Source organism: Agelaius phoeniceus, chromosome 6 (genome assembly GCF_051311805.1).
Source record: "Agelaius phoeniceus isolate bAgePho1 chromosome 6, bAgePho1.hap1, whole genome shotgun sequence".
Classification (NCBI taxonomy): domain Eukaryota; kingdom Metazoa; phylum Chordata; class Aves; order Passeriformes; family Icteridae; genus Agelaius; species Agelaius phoeniceus.
The window spans coordinates 2,043,710-2,066,529 of NC_135270.1; the positions used below are offsets into that span (position 1 = coordinate 2,043,710).

At 42.6% G+C, this 22,820-nt stretch overlaps 1 protein-coding gene across 3 annotated transcripts in view; it reads left to right on the plus strand.

Annotated features, from left to right (window-relative positions):
- TEAD1 (TEA domain transcription factor 1) overlaps positions 1 to 16,423 on the plus strand; it is a 159,237-nt gene extending 142,814 nt beyond the window's left edge. For all 3 annotated transcript variants that reach the window (XM_077179480.1, XM_077179481.1, XM_077179482.1), the window contains 3 exons: positions 8,068 to 8,208; positions 9,352 to 9,504; positions 10,594 to 16,423. In XM_077179480.1, coding sequence (XP_077035595.1) covers positions 8,068 to 8,208; positions 9,352 to 9,504; positions 10,594 to 10,707 — 408 coding nt within the window. In that variant the 3' untranslated portion in view covers positions 10,708 to 16,423. The remainder of the gene's footprint in view (positions 1 to 8,067; positions 8,209 to 9,351; positions 9,505 to 10,593) is intronic.
- Positions 16,424 to 22,820: the final 6,397 nt, after the last annotated feature.

Sequence of the window (22,820 nt, forward strand, 5' to 3'; positions counted from 1 at the left end):
GGCTGCTCACCAGCACAGCTTTCCCTCTTGTCCTGGTTTCAGTAATAAGGCTTGACTACAAAAAAGATGGGAGGGAAAGGTCTGAGATCTTGCAAGAAGACATCTGCCAGTTGTGGAGTTGACCTACCCAGGCAGCCCTGGGATGGGGTACAAAGCAAAGTTTGCTTTGCTTTGCAGAGCTTTATTGGTTTGTGCAGATTGTATCTCATGGGAAACACAGCCTGATGCTGGGAATGGATAAGCTTCTGGCCCTGCTCCTGGTGACACATCTGGATGTCACACTTCTGGGCCTCTGCCTACCTAGAAGTGCAGGAGGTACAAAAGGAAGAGACTCCTCCTCCTACACCACCTCAAACCAGCAACCCCACACCCTGCAATGCAATGCCCTGGTCCTTGCCTTGCACCTGGAATGTAATGGCTGTTCCTCTGCTTTGTCCCAGAGAGGCACTGGCACCCCAGAGTTCAGGGAAATTGCCACAGATACAGATTTTTACACTAACAGGGGGAGTTTCACTTGGTGGGCTGTAAATAAGGAACAACATCCTGATGGTGTGGCACAGCAAGTTTGTGTGACAGGGGTGTGAGACTGGAGATTACTGGGTTATAGAATTAAAACAAAAATAAAGGTGGCTAAACAAATGTAAAAGCTGTCCTAGAACACTGATGCAGAATTCAGAGAAGGCTGAAGAGTATCTGTGGAGGAAACCTTTCCCTGGGTGCAGGTTAATTGCACAATCCTGCTTCTCTCACCTTATGGGGCTAAGCCCAATCTGTGCAAAACAACCAGGAGTGATTTGTGCCATCTAACCTTAATCTGAGGATGGTCAATATTCCTGGTGGTCAGTTTGTATTTAAACGCTTTTGTGACTTGGGAATAGCCCCAAAGTTTTCTGCTCTTTGAAGTTCCAGTTAGCCTGACTAAAAGTTCAGTCAACACAGGGTGCCTGTGCTGCTTTCTTTTATTGGTTCTATCCATGTTCATATCTAGTGCTAGCCCCACTGATTGCTCACTCCTATTCCTAAATTCTCTAATTCTAAGCAATACACTTGGGCCTCCTAGACTGAATTCTGCTGCTGTAACTTTGTTATTTCTCTCTCAGGTTTTGCCTCAACCCCAAGTGCAAATTTTGAGGCAAATTTTGCATGACTTTTCCATGTAACCCACAGCACTGTGCAGTGGGTCCTGCCTCCATTGGGATCCTCAGTGCTGGTGTAAGCACACCTTGCAATAAAATTCTGGGGTTTTGTGTCTCTCACACTGCCAAATGCTCTGTGCCAGCCTGAACTCTGATTTCTGCAGCTACAGGGACAGGTCTGGGAACCAAATATGTCTGAAAGGAGAATGGTTGTCCTCTCATTGGTGACATAGGAAAAAAACAACTGATATCAATTAATATTGGCCTGTCAGGCTTTCTATGGATCTGATCCACTGACTTAATTTTGTGTTTGCAGTAGCTTGAAGTATTCTTCTAACTGAGGAAAGCTTAGCCAGAGCTGACTGCAACTCTGAAACCAAGACCCAAACTCATCTGAAGATGTGTGGATGATATTAATTGATGTTTAAAATGAATGCCTCTATTTGCAGGAATCTGCAATGCAAACTAGGAGTTTTAGAAAGTAATGCATATTATAATTAGGGCAAGCTTTTAAAGATGCTTTGAAGTCCTAAACATTTTTGAAATTCAAATGTGGGATGGAAATAAAGGAATCTACACAATAAAGGGGCATTAAATTATGTCTCCCAAAATTTCACTGTTTTATAGATGTAAATATATGCCATAATTAGTGGTAAGTAACATGAGGAGGATAGTTAAGTTTATTCCTATTCTTATTCAAAACAGCTGTGGCATGAAAAATAATGCTCCTTCTCTTTGTGATACACTGGAACAAACAATTTACCCATGTAATCAGTGTTCAGAAATGGCTTGTGCCTGTGGTCTCCTCCCACCCCCTCCTGAATTTATCCCCATGTGCCTCCAGCCTCCTTAAAAGGTGCAGAGATTCTTTGTGCCCTTCATTCACGCACAATTGTGACTTCTTTTCTCTTTTCTTTTCTTTTCTTTTATTTTCTTTTTTCTTTTCTTTTCTCTTTTCTTTCTTCCTTTCTTTTTCTTTCTTTCTTTCTTTCTTTCTTTCTTTCTTTTTCTTTCTTTCTTTCTTTCTTTCTCTCTCTTTCTTTCTTTCTTTTGTTCTTTCTTTCTCACTTTCTCTTTTTCTTTCTTTTCTCTCTTTCTCTTTCTCTTTCTTTCTTTCTTTCTTTCTTTCTTTCTTTCTCTCTTTTCTTTTTCTTTCTCTTTCTTTCTTTCTTTCTTTCTTTCTTTCTCACTTTCTTTCTCACTTTCTTGCTTTCTCTTTTTCTCTTCCTTTTCTCTCTTTCTCTCTCTCGTCCTTTCTTTTTCTCTTTCTTTTCTCTTTCTTTTCTTTCTCTCTTTGTCTCTTTCTTTCTTTTCTTCTCTTTCTCTCTTCCTTTCTCTCCTTTCTTTCTTGTAATTTATATTGCATAATCCAGAATCTGGGACTTCCCTCCACACACACACACACACACACACAGTGTGACTGCCAAACGATCTGCCCTCACGACTGGGGCCTATAGCATGAATGGCTCCAAGGCCAGCATGCAAATGTATGCAAAGCAGCGAGCTGTGGAAGAGAGCAGCCCTGCACTGTGCTTTCCCCAGGGCACTCCGTGGCACAGAGAGGAGGACGCAGAGCAGGGTAAGGGGCAGGGTCCGGAGCAGCTCGGGCTGCCCATCCCAAACCCAGCCCTGGACACAATTCCTGCACAGCCAACAGCCCAGATGCTCCCTCTGGAAAAAATTGCTTCACAGTTTGGGATGGCTGCTCCTTGGTGGAGCTCTGGAGAGGAGGAGGAGGAGGCAGGGTGCTGAGTGACCCGCCTGCAGCTGCTCAGCCCTAGGTGCTGCTAATTAGTGACCTTATTATTTATGTGCCCAATGGGAGCTGCTGAGGGCCACTGCAAACTGCCCTGGCCCTCCCCAGGTCCCACTGCTTCCAGTGGGCGCTGCTTTCCTTCTACTCAGCAGCATGGATTTAGGCTCTTCTCAGCAATTTTTGCTGGAGTTGCTTTTGTGTTAGCCAAAGCTGTTATTATTCCACAAGCACTCTGCCCTCTGCCCCTGCCTGTAGCACAGAGCCTGAGAGCTCTGGGGAAGGGAATGGGTTTTTTAATTTATTTTAAATTTATTTTTACTCTTTATTTGGGTTGCAGCCATCTCTCTGTAGGTGCAAGCTCCATACACTGGCAGAGGCTTCTCCATTCAGTGTGTTGAACACTTGGTGCTCTTAATATGCAATATTTCCAGTGCCACCCATTGACAAGCTGTGCTTTATTAATGAATTAATCATGCTCTTGCACTGGAGATAAGGTGCCAGAAATCTAAGTGCCTCTTCCACCTCCAAGTGCATTCATATGAAACTCAGTGTCAGTGCCTGGAAATAAATCTAAATTAGAGTTTTACTCTTGAAAGTTAAAAAAAAAAAAAAAAAAAAATTAAAAATTCCATTTGTGGTTTTGGGTTTTTTCCCCCCTAAATTGTATTGATCTTTAAAACTCAATGAGTAAATGGACTCCTGTTCATTACATGTGATCATCCAATAATGTTTGAAATGCCATAACATTTGAACTCACACCAATATATTTGAAGTCACCATTGAAAAAGTTATTTATCTGTATAGGCAGCAAGAGTGCTCCCCAGGGCCAGTGCCTGGAGCCCAGAGCACAGCTGCCTGAGAGGCTGTACAGGAGGGAAGCTGTTTTATAGCCCAGGAGGGCTTGCAACCTGTGTCTGGAATGCTGGAGACAGAGCACCATGGAAATGATGCACCAGAGCTGGTGACAGCACTCCAGAGGCTTGGCTGTTGTCACCTTTTTCACAAGGATCATTGAAACAGGAAATTCTAAGGAGAGGACTAATAAGATCAATTTCTGTATTTCAATTTTGTTGTTATATTTATGCAGCCCTACCTGCCATAGGTAGCTCAGGCAGTGAACCTCACTAAGTAATGTTTGCCTTTGGACAGGACCAGGCTACTCAAACCAGAGCATCCTTGCCAGATACTCAGGTGGGGAAGAAAGACCCCAAGGTGATTTCTCCTCATCTGGGAATGATTCCAGCATTCCATGGCCATCAGGGTTATCAGCCCCTGCCTTGTTTCTCATTTTGCTTTTGCTTAGCTTTAGCTTTCTGCCTTTTAATGCCCTTTTCTGCAAGATTTAATCTAGGAGAAGGCTCTTCCCCGTGTAGCAACTTGTAGGCTATGACAAGGTTGTGGAAAAACTTCCCTTGGAAAAAGTAAGTAGATGGAGTTTCATTAGTCATTCACTACAAAGGATGTTTTCCAGACCTTAAATAATTCTTGTAGCTCTTTGCTGAACACTTTCCAATTTTCCAACATCCCTTCTAAAATGTAGACACGAGGCCTGGAATCAGTGCTGTAGTTAGGAGCTAAAGCTGAATACCAGGGCATTCATTTATAACACATCACCTTGTTCCCACATCTACAACTCTCACAGCCATGTGGGTACTCATAGCCTTTTGGAGAAGGGAAAAAAACCAGCAAAAAAAATTTATTTTAATTTCATCAGTTTGAAAAATACAATTTAGCTTTCAGATGTATATGTTTAGACAAATCCCTTGCTATTTAAGCCATAATAATATTCTTAAGTCCTTAAGACAAAGTTGTTTTAGTAGTAAAAGAGGCTTTGGTGAAGCCTTCATTTAAAAGCATTTGCTTGCCAACTCATATGATTTTTTAATGCTGGTGTTAGACTGTTTTGAAGAGTCTTCAGCTCTTAGCAATCTCAGCAATTAGATGAATATGAAAACTGTTTACAAAGAGAATTCTTTCCTTCCTTGAAAACACCTTTACTGTGTGCTAGACTCAAAAAAAAAAAATTAAAATCCAGGAGCAAGCAAGTAAATAAAGGTAATTCTCATCTGTATGATCATCATCGTGGGACTTTTGCAACCATGTTGTGATTGCATAAGGATAAATCATGACAACTGAGTGATGTTGCAGTGTTTCCTCACTGCAACATCAGGCCCCAGCCTGGATGTGTTGTGTACACAGAACTCCCAGTGATCTCAGCAAGGGCTGCAAGAGCTGTGGGAGTGAACAACAGGGTGACAGATGGCCACATGTGCTACTTCTCCAGGTTAAATGTCAGCATGCAAATAGAACAATCCGGTACTTTTTTTCAGCAGGCTTCAAAATCAGAAGGCAGCAGATAAAATGTTATCCTTTTTTAACTCTAAACATTTGCTGCTGCAGCTCGAAATGCAAGGTCTGTGCAGGGGATTTTTGACAACTGTGAGGGGTGGTTTAGTTAGGACTTCTCAAATATTTTGCTCATATCTGAAAAGAAAGAAAATGCTTTGCTGGTAAAACTGCAATTGTGGTAGCAGCAGGAATAATTGCATTCTAGAGATTGCTTCTATTATTACTATTATTATTATTATTATTATTATTATTATTATTATTATTATTATTATTATTATTTAAAATGCCAATCACTTGTTTTTTAAATTTTTAAAAGTTTAATAGTAATAAAATGGTTATTAAAATAGTAATACAATTACAGTAATAATAATTTGACCAATTTGGATTAGGACAATATGAGACAATAGAAACAAAGAGTTACGGACAGTCCGGGTACCTTTTCTGGGCAGCAAGAGCCCGAAAAAGGCCCCACGTTAACAGAGGATTAACCCTTAAAAGCAACAGCCTGTTGTATATTCATATACCTCATCCATGATGCATAAATTCCATTCAAACACAGGATTCTGGCTGGGCAGTGTCAGCTGCTTCCTCTGAATCCTGACAGCACCTTCGAGGCAGGAAGAAGTTCGGGTCTTCTGATAATGGGGCAATAAATTCTTCTTCTCTGAAAGATTCAGGTGTCCTGTGGCTGCTATCTCACTGCGAGTCCTTTCTTTTAAAAAAATATCTTACATAGCATAGATTCTATTTTAACAATTTTTATAACCTAAAACTATATTTACCACAGTACTTAAGAGAATTAATACAGCATCACTTTCTAACACAACACATATAATGTTCATTTTAATATTTGCAAAAAGCCAATCATAAAATACATGCATTTTTCACAATTATCATTATCATTAATGGCAGCAGTGCCACTGTTTCAGGAGCAATCCCTCTCCTTCAGGAATCCCGGTGGAGCAGCGGTGGCACGGCCGGTGGCTGCTGCCCCTCTCCATGTTGAGATGTTTGCCATGCTCTGATTGCAGGCCAGCTGTGATGACAAATTGCTTATTTGCTGTGATAAATGTGACCAGTTCCTCACAGCTCCCCGTGGCAGCCCTGCTTTAGGTGCACATTTAACATTACCTGCTGGCCTGGCACAAGGAACAAGGTGGAACAGAGATAGGATTTCTTCCCCTTGTACAAAATACCTGACTGTGGGGCTGCTTGTGTCACTGTGTGCAAACCTCAGGAGGCTGCTCTGCTGGTTCATTTACAAAGCCAGCCCCAAGTAATCCTAGACCCGTGTCTTCTGTGTGCCACAGACTAGCTCAGTGTGTGCTGTTATCAAATATTGCCTCACGAGGCCGCACCACAAATAAGGATTGCAGACACTAAGGGGGATGAATGAGTTGTTGCCAAGTTAAAAATTAAGTATCAGTTACAAATGACCTGAACTGTGGAGAGTGCTCCACACCAGAATCATAGAATGGTTTGGTCATTCATTTGGTCACTTAGAGATCACCTAAATCCAACACCTTCCACTAGACCTGGTTACTCAAAGTCCCATTCACTCTGGCCTTGAACACTTCCAGGGATGGGGCACAGGTAAGCATAGCTGTAAATAAGGTTTTTTAAAAAGTCTGAGGGTAAACATGAAGGTACCTGTCAAGTATTATGTATTCCATTTCTATATTAGGAATAGAACCAAGCAGAGCTGGACTTGCAAGTGAAGCAGCTGCAGAAGTGCATTTCCCTGCTAAAATGCTCACCTTGGCCTAACTTTCCAGTTCAGGTGATTCTTTGCTGCCATGCTGCAGTAGCTGATCAGCTATTTCCACATAAAAGGAAAACCCTGCTCACTCTCTCCCTGGGCATCAAAGATGTCAGTAGAGCTAAAGCCTGAATCAACAAATCCAGCTGTGCATATCCCTAGGGTCTGCCTGTACCCATATCCCATATCAGTGTGCTTTTAAGTGGAGGGCTCTGATGTGAGCAGGAATGGGTCTGTGATGTCAAAGGGCAGAGTGGCAGAACAGCTCCAGCACTGCTGTGGGCCCAGGAGGCTGCATTCAGCAGGTGACCTGTGTGCTTGCTTGTAGCCAAATTAATCCTGCTGTGCACAGGGCTTGGATAATGAATAATTGAAGGTAGAGCAGCTCCTCACTTGATCCTGTGAGTCCTGGTCTCTGGTGCTGCCTATCAAAGGCAGCTGGATGGTTTCTGAGGCTGCAGGGAAATGCTGGGAGCCAGCAGATCCTTGCAGCAGTGTTTGCTGGGCATGGCACATGGGAAACTGGGGCTTGTGTCAGCCTCTGCCTGGAGTCCTGTGCTCTGCTGAGCCGGTGCCATATGGCCTGGCAGAGCCTTATCAGAAACCCGTCCTGTGTTGCCCAGCTGTCTCCTCTGCCATGAGGGTTTCATTGCTTTAAGACAAGAGCAGGAGAAAGTGACCTGTGGCCTCTCTGGAGTGGGGTGGCTGAATTTGAATCTGAAGGCAGCTTCACTTCAGAGGGGCTGGCTCTGGAGCCAGGCTCCTCTCAGGTGATCATTCCTTTGCTCCAGGGATTTCATCAGCCATCTGCCAGACAAGAATGTTACCTGTAGCACACAGAAATACTGGGACATCTTTTGTTGTCTAAAATTTGAATAAATTGCTGATTTCCTAAGGTTTTTACTGCAACAGTTAGGCAGCTACTTCCCTGACAGACTTTTTTCACTGTCACTGTCATCACCATTAAGCTTCCCCCGTCATTTCTGAAAAGAATGGTGAGCTAGTGACAGCTTATGCTATTCACACTGTCAAATAAAAAAATCAAATTTCCACCTTTTTCCCCACAGGCTGACTTAAACTGCAACATCCAAGATGATACAGGAGCGTTTTACGGAGTCACCAGTCAGTACGAGAGCTCGGAAAACATGACAATCACCTGTTCCACCAAAGTCTGCTCCTTTGGAAAGCAAGTAGTAGAAAAAGTAGAGGTGGGTGTTGTGATGGGATACGTGCCTTTAGTCATTTCTTACCTTTCCAGACCTGTGGGCTGTGGCCAGGTCTCTGCTTGGTTTGCTGCACAGTGATATTGCAGCTCAGGGCTAAGCCCCAGACCCATATCTGTCATGTACAAATCAGTTTTGGGGGGGGAATTTTAGCCTAGAGCTGAAGGCTGAGCTTTTACAGATGTCCTGATTCCTGTTTACGTCCTTCTTAAACTAAGTATGTTTTCTGACCATAACAAAAAAATGTTTTAATAATTTCTATTGTTCCAAGCTTAGAGAAAGCCAAAAATCCTCAGAAACCACCATCTGAGCAGTTGGTAGCTGGACAGCAGAAGTCCAAGAGTCACAGCCTTACCCTCCCTCAGCAATCTAAGTCTGTCTGCTTTTCTTCCAGCTGTAGTCCTACATCTTTCTGTAGTTCATGAATTGCCTATTAAGTCATGCAATAATATATCTATGTTTGTATGTTGTCCTGGTTCAGGGCAAATTTGGGAGAGAACCTCCAAAGGGGGTCCTCTAGGAAAGCAGATTCACTTGGCCTCTCACCCAACTGGTCTTGGAGAAAATACCTCCTTGGAGAAAAGTGGAAAAAACCTGTTTAATAAACAATGAAACCTAAACAATATTAAACAATCAAACCCCTTGCTGCTCCAAAAGAGATGACAAACAAAAACTGTGCAGGGAAACACAGGACATATGTGCACACTTCAGTGCAAATATATTAGCTTATTTTTGCTGTTCCCTTTGCAGACAGGTGCCTCAAAATTCCTATAAAATCATCTTATCACAGTTTTTGGCTTAATTAATTTCTACTCAGTTTGGGACTTTATAATCCTCATCAGTTGGTTAATTTGCAGGTTAGATAACAAGTAGTGATATTATAATCATATAATAAGATCCCTTGCATTTTTAGCAAGGCATAGCACAGGTAAGGCAGGGAGTCAGCAAGCAGTGTGTGAGTGTGTCTGAGCCACTTCTCTTTCTCCTGTCTACACAAAAAAACAAAACAAAAAAAACAAAACAAAAACAAAAACAAACCAAACAAAAAAAAAAGGAAAAACAGATTTACCAGTCACTTTCTTCCTGTCTCTGAATGATGACATTCTAAATGGTTTTTATGTTTTTTAGACTGAATATGCAAGGTTTGAGAATGGTCGGTTTGTGTACAGGATAAACCGCTCTCCCATGTGTGAATACATGATCAACTTCATACACAAGCTGAAGCATTTACCAGAGAAATACATGATGAACAGCGTCTTGGAAAACTTCACAATTTTATTGGTATGGACTGGCTTTTTTATTTTTCCACTTCTAAAATACTCTCAGGCTTTGTATGGCTTGCTCAGCTGGTAGTGTTGGGAACCAGTTTCCAAATCCCTAAGTCATTGTTGCTTACCAAAGCAACCATCCCACTGACTTCAGAATAATTCTCCTGGAATTGGGCACTAAAGACGCTCAGGATGAAAAGGCTCAGCTGGCTGTGAGTGTGAACAAACATCTTTGTTATTCTCCACAAATTTCAGCTTACTTCTGTTTTTTCCATTCGAGTCTGGGGTTTGCAGAGAGCCTGAGGCAGTAACTTTGAACCACTGCGTTCATCTGATGTGTCCTTACCTTAGCGGGGCTGGGTTACAGTGCTGCAGGTGTTAGTGGCATTAATTAGTTCTTGGGCAGGGAAAACAGGCAGCAAACGCCCAACAGGTGACCTAAAGCACAGAGAATGGGCCACGTGGTGGCCTTTGAGCCAGTTTCATCCAGTCACCCAGCTTGCTTTCCCTGTTGCTCTGTGGTGTCACCCCAGCCAAGCTCTCAGAGCCACGTGCCGCTACCACCAGGGGATTCGGCAGCACCGAGGTGACACGGGTCACTCCTCGCTTCAGACCCGTGGCACTCACATTTTCTTAAAACATCCCTTCACCCAGGATTTTTCTCCTGGGAAACTGAGGAGCCTCAGAGAAAATGAAAACAATTTTTATCTCATTTGCTTCTCCTGTTTTTCCTCATGTGGAATGTGTTTGGAGATTGTTTACCCACAGGTGATTGTTCCATTCTGGCTGTGAGCTGTTTTCACTCTTTGGCCAATCAGGGCCAAGCTGTGTCAGGGCTCTGGAGAGAGTCAGGAGTTTTCTTTATTAGGTTTTTAGCATTTAGTAAGTATCTTTCCTGTATTCTTTAGTATAGTGTAGCATAGTACAGTATAGTACAGTATTCTTTAATATAATATAATATCATAAAATAATAAATTACCCTTTTGAGAACATGGAGTCAGATGCATCACTCCTCCCTGCCACGGGGCACCCTGCAAATACAGTACAGCCCTGCTGCTTCCAGGTGTGTGATGTTCTGTCTGCCTCTTCTTTCCCCACACAGGTGGTAACAAACAGGGATACACAAGAAACCCTGCTCTGCATGGCTTGTGTATTCGAAGTGTCGAACAGCGAACATGGAGCACAGCATCACATCTACAGGCTTGTAAAGGACTGAGCAGTTATTTATATATACACTTCATTTCACTTCTTTATCAAAACACAGACTGTAAACCTCAACACTAAGTGGCAGTGCCTCTGGCCCAACTTTCACCCACATTTTTCTAAATCCTGTTTTAGTGAAGTCATTTTTAATGTGTTCATATATAATTGTAGCTGTGAAATTCTGGTACAGTTGTAAAAATTATTTCTAAAACTAAGTGTTCTTCAAATTTGTACACCACAGTTCTTTGGGAAGACTGTATTTAAGAACCTAATGCCTCTGTCTGTGGAGGCCTATTTTTAATTCTGATAGAAAAATGTATGACAGAGCATTTGCCATGGGGAAAAACTGACAGCATTTATAAGAATTTATTTTGGGTTTTTTTCCAACATGAAATACTTGTTTTACAATGCAAGTGAAATTGAAACGAATCTTTAGCTATAACTGTAAATGAGTACACAAAGTTAATAATCTTTATAGAATTATCTTTGTAACTAATTAGGGTGAAAGATATGGACGAATGTAATTCACTAAATTATTTTTTAAAATGAAACATTTTTCTGTTTGAAACCAAATGAAAAATATAGCCTTAAGAAATGCCTGATAGAAACAGACAGGTCCTAAAATTAGGCAAATTTTGTATTTTTTTCTCAACGCTAAAACTAATCTTCTAATCCATTAAACTTTCAAACAGGTATTGCAGAGAAAGAAAACATCACCCCTTACCCTTAACATATCTAGTGTATTTTAAAAGAGTATAAAGTTGTATTGTACTAATATGAAAATTTGATTATTTAATGAAAAAGATGGCTCATTTTGCAATAAGTAGGTAAATACTGAAGATTTAGACTTGCATTATATGTAGTCTTGTGTGTGCGGTTATATTTTATATGGACAACTATGTTTTCTAATAAGTTGAGCAAAAAACTTGCAACTCTGAAATCAAGAGATGAATGGAAACAACTGACATTGCAACAGCATTGAGTCATTCAAAACAGAGAGCAAAACACTGATGTGTTTGAAAGAAGAGTGTGTACATCTCTGAAAGGATCAGCAGCTTTAATATCTGTGAGACGCTAGAGAATCACAACCAGCATCAGGCAAAGCAGATTGGAAAGTGGAGAATTTAATTTTTTTTTCTCCTTTTTCCTCTTAATCATGGTGCTCTTACACCTCTCCCAGTTGTCTCTCCAGGTCTGGCAAAGGCCCTATCTGAAACAAACACACACCTACCACATGGGGCCTGCTGTCCTCTTGGAAAGCGTTCATGCAGGTGGTAGTGTTCATCCTTCTGACAAATTCAGGGAAGACTCCAGGAAGTGAGGCACAGCTGGAGATATTGAACACTGAAAGGCTTTGCACCACGGCTGTGAGCGTTTGTCTGGGGTGTGCACAGGTGAGAGCAGCAGCCTCAGCCCTCCTGCTCGGGACAGGGGGTGTTGCTCAGCTCCTCTCCTCCTGCTGCCCCTCACTGCCCAAGCACAAATTGTTTGGGCAGGTGCTGGGCCAGCAGAGGCTTCTCAGGCAGAACATTTGTCTGAAAGGCTGAGGGCTGCCTGGCCAGGCACAAGCCACCTTAGGGATCAGAGATGAGTTATCAGCAAAGAGGGCTCTTAGGGGAGTTTCCTGCAGTCCTGACTCAAAGGTCAGGCTTAGCAGGCCCCTCCTCCCTACCCCTTGTGATTTGTTCCTGTAACCAGCACAGTTCCCATGCACAGTGTAAGCATCAAGTTCACTCCCAGGCCCAGTGCTGTAGTCTTCAAACAAGCAACTCTATTCCTTTTCTTTAAATTATATATTCCTGCATAGTCCTTTCAGTTAGAATTGCCCACTGCTGGAATGTGTGGACTAGACTGGAGCCTAGGTGAGGTCAGACCAGGAACCATCCCTAACGCTGGGGAGGTCTGGGGCTCGAGGAGGATGCAAGCATCACCCAGGGCAAGGGAGACTGCTTCAATCCCTCAGCCTGGTCTGACTGCACGAGGTGCATGCTTTGGGTGGTTGCTGTGATGCCTAGCTGTCACCTGCTTGTGGATATTAGGGCTGATGATCTTTCAGTTGATACTCTGTGAAGTGAACAGAGGAACATGTCCATGGCAAGGTCTCTTTTAACGCTCATTTTTAACACTAACAATCACATCAGGAAAAGCACTGCATTGTAACAGCCTAACGGTAGCCCTTTATTCTAAGCACTTGGTGTTACAAGTCAAAAACTACTTTTTGGTTTTTGTTCTAAAGTTGTCTTTTATTTAGGGTTTGAATTGTGGGTTTGGTGATTTTTTTATTTTTTTTTTTAATAACAAGCAAACTCTTTAAGGCATATAAAGTATGTAAGTCAATTTGCAAATCCAGGTACAGTTTGATTTTTTTTGTAGGATCTGGCACACTACATATGCCATAACTATAGGGTATAAACAGTCACAATGTTTATTGGTGTTCACATATGTAATGTTAGGGAAACTACTTCCATCGTCTTTTCTTTACAATTCTGTAAATGATCCATACCCTGTATATGTTAATTCTTAAAAGCCTTAATCCTTCAACTGTTGAGTGTGGGGTGTGTAGTCCAACAGGCTGCCTGTAAACTGTGAGCTCTTTTGTAAGCTGGAAGTACTTATCTTGTTACTGTTACTTTTTTGTAGGAACCTTTTAATTGAGAGCTGCCAAAGCATTACAATATGCAGTGCCTTAGCATTATATTAGAAGTAACTTTTAGCCTCTTAACATTAAATTTTATACATTGTTTTCTTAATTGGTTCCATTTTTAAAATATCCGTATTTTTCCCTGCAGAAATGCTCTTTGACTGCTTGGTGTGAACCAGCTGTCTGTACAAGTCAGTCCCATTGCAGTGAGATGCCTATACCAAAAGGAAAGGTTACAGATCCCTAGTTCTCCGTGAAAAGTGAATTGTATTAATGAATGCTGCCTTTTTAAATTTCATGACCAAATAATTAATTGTGACTCTTCTGCACTCTAGCATGAAAGTGCCTTTGGTTTGAAATTCCAGCTTAGAAAAGTGCTGCCATAATAATGACAATTTGTAGAGAGACCAAAAATATTTAGTTAATCACCGTAATGCCTTTGGTTTATTGGAATAAGTTGAATCTACAGGCCTCCATTCACAAAAGAGCACCATTCATAGCAAAGGGATTTTGCTAATGATCAGCCTGCTGAAGAAAAATCTACTGTTTGCCATTTCTGACAGCATTGCAAACCAGCAACTGATTCGTCTGTGATATAAAAATGAAAATATTCCCATTTATATTCTCTTCATCCAGTCACGCATCTGCATAATGAGAGATCCATATCCTACAGAATTTCAGTGGACAAGCATGGCTTCGTTGATCTCCTCTAACAATATTTTGGTATCTGTGGAGATTCTTTGCTTAGACAGCAGATTTTGTTTACAAAGTTGTGCATGCTGAAGGTCAGATGCACAGAACAGAGGAGCAGGAGAGCTGAGCATAGCGAGGGTGAATGCAATCGTGTGGCTTTAAGCATTGAAATGTTGAGGGTGAGCGTTGTGCATGAAGGTGCTGCTGGGGAAACTCTGGCCAGCACGACTCAAAACACAGGGTTGTTTTGTTTTCCTCCCACTTGATGTCTTGGGGGAAAAAAATTAGCTCCTCTTAATAATGTGTCTGTTTTTGATACCTTCTGTGAACGGGGGCCATACTCTCCACCACAACTGAAATCAATGGGAAGAGGAGCAACATTTTAGAAAGAACAAATATCAGCAAAACCAAAAGCTGTCAGAGGGATTATATAGTTGTGAATACATTGTTAACTTGATTTTTAAAGTATTTGATGAAAACTAAGATTAACTTTTTATATAGAGAAATATTGTGACACTGTGTGGTAAATATTGTGATAATTCAAATTCCCTTTCTCTAAAATATTATTTTTGTTATTCCTTCAAGGTCTGAATCTCACTTACCTCTATAAGACAAATAAATCTGTTGAACTCAATGAGACTGAGGTAGGGCAAAGACCCTTTTGGCCCACAAGCAGAACATACCTTTTCAGTCGTTGCCAAACATTTTGGCTGTACCAGTCAGTGTTTGTGACAAGCTACACCTCTGTCTCATTCAAACAAGCATAATGGTACCATTAGGGGCTGTTAAAAATTACTACTAACAAATGTAGTTTTACTTACTTGAATTCCAAACTGATTTTGTTTAGGTACTGCACCACTATTTTGAAGGAATCGCAGATCCAATGCCTGTTTCTCTCTTTCCCTCTCCACCACAGCTACAGCTCAGCTTGGCAGTGGCTTGTCCCGTGGAGCCCCCACGGGACGGGCTCCTGGGAATAATGAAGGGTGTACATTACTGTTGAATGTAAGGAACTGGCCAGTCCAAGGCAGATAGGACATTTGATGTGCTAATCCATAGCTATTTATTTTTCCACTGCGAGTCCCAGGGCGTGCCTGCAGCCTGAAGCAGCAGCCCTGGGGGTTTCCTGGAGGCCTCAGTCAGTCCCACTGAGAGCCCTGGTGTTGTCCCCCCTTTCCTTTTCCCATGAGGATACATGTGCCTGGGCACAGGTGGGTGTGGAGCAGGGCCCGGCTTTGTCCTTTGCTCAGGATGATCTCCTTTCCCCCTCTTATCTTTCATAACCAGATGTTTAGCCCCCCCAAGAAAGATTGAGGCTGGATAAGTCAAAGTACAAGAAACACTCTGGACATCTTCATCTTTTAACTTTTCAGGTCATTCTTGCTGAGGTCATGTAATTAGTTTTAGTGTGTAAATTAAATCTTAAATGCACTCAGTTGACTAAAAGGAGATGGATCCCTGTTACCTCCTTACAGAATATGTGTTTTTGTTTTTGTTTTGTTTTGTTTTATGGGCCTCTGATTCAGGCTCATGACTGCAGACAAAAAATACAATATGTGCCTGAAAAAAAAAAAGACAAAAGAATTTTATAACATTGAAAACCTGAATAGCCTTTAATTCTTCAGTACATTTTATGTAAAACAGGTTGGGTTTTTGTTTTGTTTTGGGGTTTTTTTGCCATGTGCATTTGTTCACATTTGTAAATGACTTAATGGAATTCTCACTTTATGTTTATTTGTGTAATGTGTATAAAATGGGTTTGTGACTTAAGCATATTCATATATGGTCAGTGGTTACTTTAATATTGTACTGCTGCTGGTAACTTTTCATGTAGAACTTGCCTTTTGATGATAAAGTACCTCTAGGTTAGACAGTGAGGGAAGGCTCTTGGAAAAAACTGAATGTTCTCCAATGTTTTCTTAACATATTTGCAGAAGCTTTCAAAAGGAGTTTCAGTCAAACCTCTTGGCAGTACAGTATTCTTGTATTTGTTATTGTCTGTGTGTAGGTACTGGTACCTTTTTTTTTTTTGTTTAAAATGTTTTAAGTGTTGGCTTTAAAGTGAATTTATCTTTAGTATGATAGTAATATGAAAATTATAGGTTTTGTGTGCAGAGAATTTTTTTATAAAGTGCTTTGTAAAAAAAAAAAATGTATTCTAGCTTTCGCGGTACATATGTGTGATAACTTTAATATCCATGACAGTTAAGTGCAATTATTTCATCACTCTAAAAATGCTATTTTTGTGTCGGTTACTGCAGGTGTTTTCATGTCTTTGCAAAGTGACACATTTTGATGCCTTCTTGATAAAGTGGTAGAATTTTTGTAGCTTTCTAGAAACTTTGTATTCATACAGTATCAATTGAAAATAAAGAAAATGAAAGTGTTTTGTGCATTTGTCGTAATCTCTTACCTCAATCTCTTCTTAATGTTGGGTGTAGCTTTCAGAACCTTTTTCCAAAATAGCACAGGGCCAGACTTGCAGAGATGCCTGTGCACCTTCCTCAAGGTGTGAGGGAGATGCAGCAGGATCTGCAGAGGCCTGGAGGGCTGGCACATCTGGAAGAACACACATCTGGTGTTCCATGAAGAGTCCATCATCCTAATTCTTGCCTGTGTGTCTTCCTAAAAAAATGGTGGTGGATTTTTGTGAAACCCCTTTAAACCACACCATGGCAATGGGAAAAGCCACCCATCTCTCTGAATTGCAGAAGCAGGAATGACCTGTTCAGAATGTTCCAGAATAAATGGTACAAAGACATCATTACCAAAGCAACTAGAACTGATGAGCATGGGAGTTAGCTGAGGTTGTTTCTTCCAGGACACTGAGCTCTGGGGGAACTGAGGTGTCCTGAAAATGTGCCATGTTTTCAGGAGACTCACTTCTTGTTTTTCTTAAACCACCTGCCCCTCAGCTGACAGCTGTACCTGGTATGATGAGAGGGTGGAACAGGATCAATTTGCCTCTGGCATTCACAAAGTGAAACCACCTAGCTAGGGGGAAAAAAATAAATAAAAGGGATATTCTGGATCAAATGAAATCAATGGGAAAAAGACCAGGACTTGGTAGAGGGGAAAAAAAGTACATCTGACTCATCTTCTGCTTCCATGGGGGAGCAGAATTTATTTTTTGAATAAACCACATGCCCCTCCCACACTCCCCAATTCTCCTTTGGGTGGCAGATGTTCCACTGCTCTTTTTAAAATGTCAGCAGAGCACCCCCCGTGTGCAAGATGAATGGGGTGAGAACAAGGCACAGATATGGTCTGTTTTGACCATGTTTTCTCTTCTTTGTTCCCATTAAGTATATGGCTTCAGCCCTTTGAAGTGTGCTAGCTGTTTCAGAAGCAACCTGCTTCTTAATTAAGGTTCTGCTTCTTAATTAATTTAAGTTGAACCCATAAATCTTCCACCTTTGGGAAGATGTCACGCAGCATTTTGGGCTGGGTGTCCCCAGCAGTGTCACCATGAGTTTACTGAAGAGCTGGTTCCAGTGGGAGCCACAGCCCCTCCCTGGCAGAGCGTGGCTCTGGGCTGGTTTGCTTGGGCAGGGAACAAAGAAGCCAGGCCAGTTACCCTGTGCCTTTTTTATGGAGCACAGAATCCAAGTGTGCTCCATGGACTTTCCTGTGGATTTTAATTTAAGATACAGCCTGTTTGACCCCACAGATCCACGAGACATTTCATGCTGACAGACCCTAAAAGGAGGGCTCAGAGCTCAGCAATGTGTTAGCAGATGTCTGCAGTCCCCACACCCAGCTCTAGCTGTTCATCCCAACCCTGACCTTTTGCAGCCTCGCTATTGTTGTGGGGGGCCCCTTGAGCAGGAACAGCTGAACAATCTGTTACCCTGAGCAGAGGCAGCTCCAAAATGTTCATAAATAATTCCCTGCCTTGTAGGGAGGTGTGGCACTGAACTGGTTAATGGCTGGGAATTATTGTCCTGTGATTGCTGACGTTCCCTCAGAGCTGGAGCTCTGCTGGGAATGCTGCAAGGTGGGAAGGGCAGCAGGGAGTGAAAAGGAAAAGGAAAATGGTACAAAACCAGAGTGCAAGTGACTGTGAGAAAATGAATAGCAGGGCATTGCTTTTCAAAGAAAATGCAAAGCTGAAGACAGCACAAAATAGGAGAAAGGGTGGAAAAGGATCATTTAGAGACTACCACCATCAAAACACTGTCCATCAGAAGGAGGCAGGAGAATCAGAGTAAAATAAAAGCTACAACAAAACAGACAAATATTCACCTAAGTAAAAATAATTTGCTGCTTTTTGGGTTGGGTTTTTTTTCCCCTCCTATGTTACTTTTTATTATCAGCCTTTTCTAATTTGGGACATATCCTCTTTAAGATTAAGGGAAAGGGGTGCTGGAGACTCCATTCTTGTGGGCTTCACTGGAGAGACTCAACAAAGCCCAAAAAAGCTCAGCAAGGTACCCTGTAGCCTCCCTGACAGATAAAGAGCTGTCAGCTCCATTTTGGGGAGAGAGAAAGAGCAAAATGAGCAATGGCCAGAAGAGTATCTGAAACAAAGACACCTGAGTGCAAGTGAGCACTCCCAATTTACCCATCCCTGGGGATTTCTCAAACCACCTTCTTTCCACAGATTTGTGGCTTTGGCTGCATGCACAGAGCCCATTATAGGTTTAGGTTGATGAATTTCAAAACTACTGATTTCCATGCCCCTCACTGTCCTAGAGCTAAGAGCACAAAAGTGTAACTTTGATGTTATCAAATGGGAACAGGAAGCCAAAAACCATTTTTTTTTATAAATCTGCCTTTAAACCTCTTTATCAGCTTTAAAAGGTGTCCACACACAGAGCTTTGGAGCCCTTGGCACCATGGCTGTCTCCCAGCTCTGTTCAAGGCAGTGTCCCACTATGGATGGTGGTTGGGGCCATCAAAGGAAAAGGTGCAGGAGCTGTGATTAATATGTGAGTCCCTTTTGATTCCTCTTACTTGTACAGGTCCATGAGAGCATCAGTCCTTGCCTTGCAATGCCCCTCAGGGCAGAGCAGACAGGGTCTGGCAGCAGCTTCAAACCTGCCCTGTGTTTGAGCAGAGCACTGAGCTGCATGAGCAGCTGACTGTGCAGGGGCTTGACAAACTGCAAACTGATTCCCTTTCCTGCCCCAAGCAGCTACGTTTATTAGCCATATTTAAAGGTACTTCTCCATTTTTTTTTTTTTTTCTGTTGGCAGAGACCAAAGAATAAAGTGGGTTTTTTTCTAGGCTTCTAAAAATTCCTTTCAGCTTAAATCATATATTCTCTGCAGTGTTATCAGAGATTTAATTTTTTTTCCAAGATACTTGTCTTTTCTTATCCTTTCACCTGTGATGTTGGACTTTTTAGTGTGCAAAAGTTCCTACTTGGCAAAATGGACAAGAACAGCATCCAGGTTATAACCACTTCCTTTTTGACACAGCTTTATCCTGATTGGAGGAGATGGGGGGAATGGGATCTTATTGTTTGGCCCTTCCATTGGGTTTAACATGAACCCACATTAAAAACTCAGACACTGCACACACATCACAGCATTCCACAGCACAGAGAACCTGATGGCTTCTTTGTGAAATATCTGTATTGGTTTTACTATGATTATGTGATATTTTTGGTTAATATCAAAAGGGTTTAAGCTAAGTTTTATTGCCAGAACACCATGGTGGGTGGGAACTTCTCCCAGCAGTAACCTGGGAGACAGAACAGCAGTCTCAGCAGGGCTCACACTGCCTATCTCCTGCAGTGATCTCCTGTTGGAGGGAGGAGGTGGTGAGTAATACCTGGGAAGTGCCCCAGACTCCCAGGGACAGGCTCTGGGTAATTGAATGAACAGGGGGAAGATCTGGGGCAGGAAAAAGGAAACACCAAACTTCCTCCAAGCTCTTCTTCTCCCGGCCTGCTTTTACACATTTCCCAGATGACAAAGGACACAGTGTCCTGTGAGCAGGAATTACATGAAAGGGGTGTCTTGAGACCTTGGACAGCCTCACCTCATTTTTGCAGAATCCTCCTCTGCAACTGGGCCCTTCTCTGAAAGGCTATTCCTTGGTCACCAGGCTCCACAATTCCTCTGCACTGCAGTGCTTGCAGAGCACTCAGACAGAGCTATGGCAGCAGCTCAGCATTTTTTTATCCCACGCAAACAAAACAACTTCCCATTAAGAACATCAGTGCTGAAATGGTACAAAGGTAACAGGAACTCCAAGAGAGCAAGGCTAAGGGCTCAGGAGCCACTGAGAGGACCCACACAGGTGGCCAGGAAGGCTCTCCACGTGTCCTGCTCTAGGCCAGTGTGGTTTCTCAGCTGGGGAGGAGATGGAAGGAGAACCCTCTACCCCTGCAACCTGCAGCACCCAGTGAATAAGTGCAAGCACAATGGAGGAAATTAGCTTGAAGGTACAGGAGTAGTAATGGGAAGGAAGAATTAGCCATAGGGATTAGCCATGCTCTGAAGATGAAGCTGATGAAGCAGGAGATAGGGTAAAGGCTGTTCCAGAGAGCTGCAGAGAAGTGTTTTCCACCACTTCTGGTCAGATGCATCAAAAGGCAGAGCCAAAGTCAGTGTTGGTCAGCTGGAAATGTATCTGGGAAAGAGGAATGAAGCCAGAGGAAAGAGTACAGGGTGCTCATTATTATGAATTAATCTGTGTATGGCCAATGAGCTGTTAGGGAAGAGGAGAAGAACATCAGAGAACACCTGAAATGCTGAGAGAACAGCTGCAGAGCTCTCTGGGTTTGGGCAGGTGGATCCCTGCAAGTGACCACTGCCAACATCACAACTCTCTGCACAAATGGGGCTTTTGTGGGTGTGTCTGTGCGGGGAAAGCTGTGGATGCAGCAGCAGACAGATGTACAGATAAGAGAGATCTGGGAGGGGGTGGAGAATCCAAGATCAGGGCTGCCCACAGGTTTCCTATGAATGGAGATGGATGGGAATGAAATGAGCAAGGAAATGAAAGCCTTGCAGGTAGCTCTGCTCAGTTTGGAACTGTGAAGGCTCTGTCAGCTCCAGCCACCAGCCCCTCCTGACTGGGAGGGTGTGGTGGCTGCTCCTGCCTGCAGAACAGGGGAGCAGGGGACTGACAGCCCTCCAGACACACACTCAGGGCTCAGGGAACAGGACATCACCTGCAGCTCGTGCTCGGCTGCCCGCTGGCAGGAGAGATGAGTATTTCTGCACAAGAGATGGTCAGGATCACAGAGGGCATCTCTGGGGTTTTGTCATCCTTGGAGTGCCCAAATAACAGGCATGCAAGCAGGCACTGGGGGGTGGATGTGCACAGTTTCTTTAACAAATAGAAACAGAGGAATTCTGTACAATATTTAAGCTTTTTTTGTTCAAAGGTGAAATACAAAGATGCTGTTCAGCCATTAGAAAAGTACCCAAGGAGAAGCTGGAACTCTGGCCTGAGAGCATGTGCTGCTCAGCTCTGCTGAAAACTAGGAAACAGCCCTGGTGTTGACAGAGTGCACAGCCCCACACGAGGGAGAATATGGGAAATATTTAGGAAAATACAGTATAGGAAACACTAAGCATAGAGAGGCCTTGGCAAGAGCCAAAGGAGTAGAAACTTCTCTGCCAGCAAGTGAATGAAAAAGCTTGAAAGTCAGACCAAGAAACAAGCCAAAATGTCTTTAAAAGAAACATCCATTCTTCCATCCTTCCATTTCAAGATTGTATCAATCCCTGTAACACCTGGATTGTCTCTCCATGTGATAACCAAGTCAAGGTTTGGGCTTTTATGAAGTACCAGACACGTGTCACAGACATCTTTTATGAAAAATCCTTTCCTTAGGATCTTTTCTCCTGAGAAGCTGAGAGGCCTCAGGAACAAAATGTAAACAATGGTTATCTGCTGCTGTGGAATGCAACGAGTACATCTTGGGATTGGTCTCATGTGGCTGTTTCTAATTAATGGCAAATCACAGTCCAGCTGGCTCAGACTCTCTGTCCAAGACACAAGCCTTTGTTATCATTCTTTCTTATTCTATTCTTAGCTAACCTTCTGATGAAATCCTTTCTTCTATTCTTTTAGTATAGTTTTAATATAATATATATCATAAAATAATAAATCAGCCTTCTGAAACATGGAGTCAGACCCTCATCTCTTCCCTCATCCTGGGACCCCTGTGAACACGGTCACACACCAGATTGTGATCTGAACATCTGAGGAGCCCAGAAGGCTCCACATTTTCTCCTCAGCCCTTCCACTGCAGAGGCCCAGATATCTGGGGATGCCCAAGGACATGATGTGGCACCAGAGAGCAGCTCTGCCCTGAAGGATTGTGCTGTGTGCTCTGCACTGCAGTGTCAGGGGGGGCAGCAGCTCTGCCCTGAAGGGTTGTGCTGTGTGCTTTGCAGTGTCAGGGGGGCACAGGGTAGCAGTGAGGCTCATCAGGCCCTGCTGTGCTCATTTCATGACTGCAGAATGGCTCAATCCATTTACCTGCAAGCAGCAGGTATAACCAGGTTAGACTGGAGCATTACCACCATGTGTAACCTTTGGACTTTGGCTTGAGGCTTCTCTTTCCCTTCTGGAGAGAACACATCGTATTTCACTGTCTGCTTTATTTCTTTGTCCTTTATTGCAGCTGTGCTCACCACCCTGCACAGATCGATTTTCCTGGAGGCACAAACAAGCAGATAGAATCCAGTGGAGGTTTAAATAAAGGGAATCATTGTAAATGGTCTTTGAATTAATAAATATATACAGAGATAAATAAGAAGCATAGAGATATATAGGACATATAGATTGTACAAACAAACCATGACCCATCTGTTCAGCATGCCCTC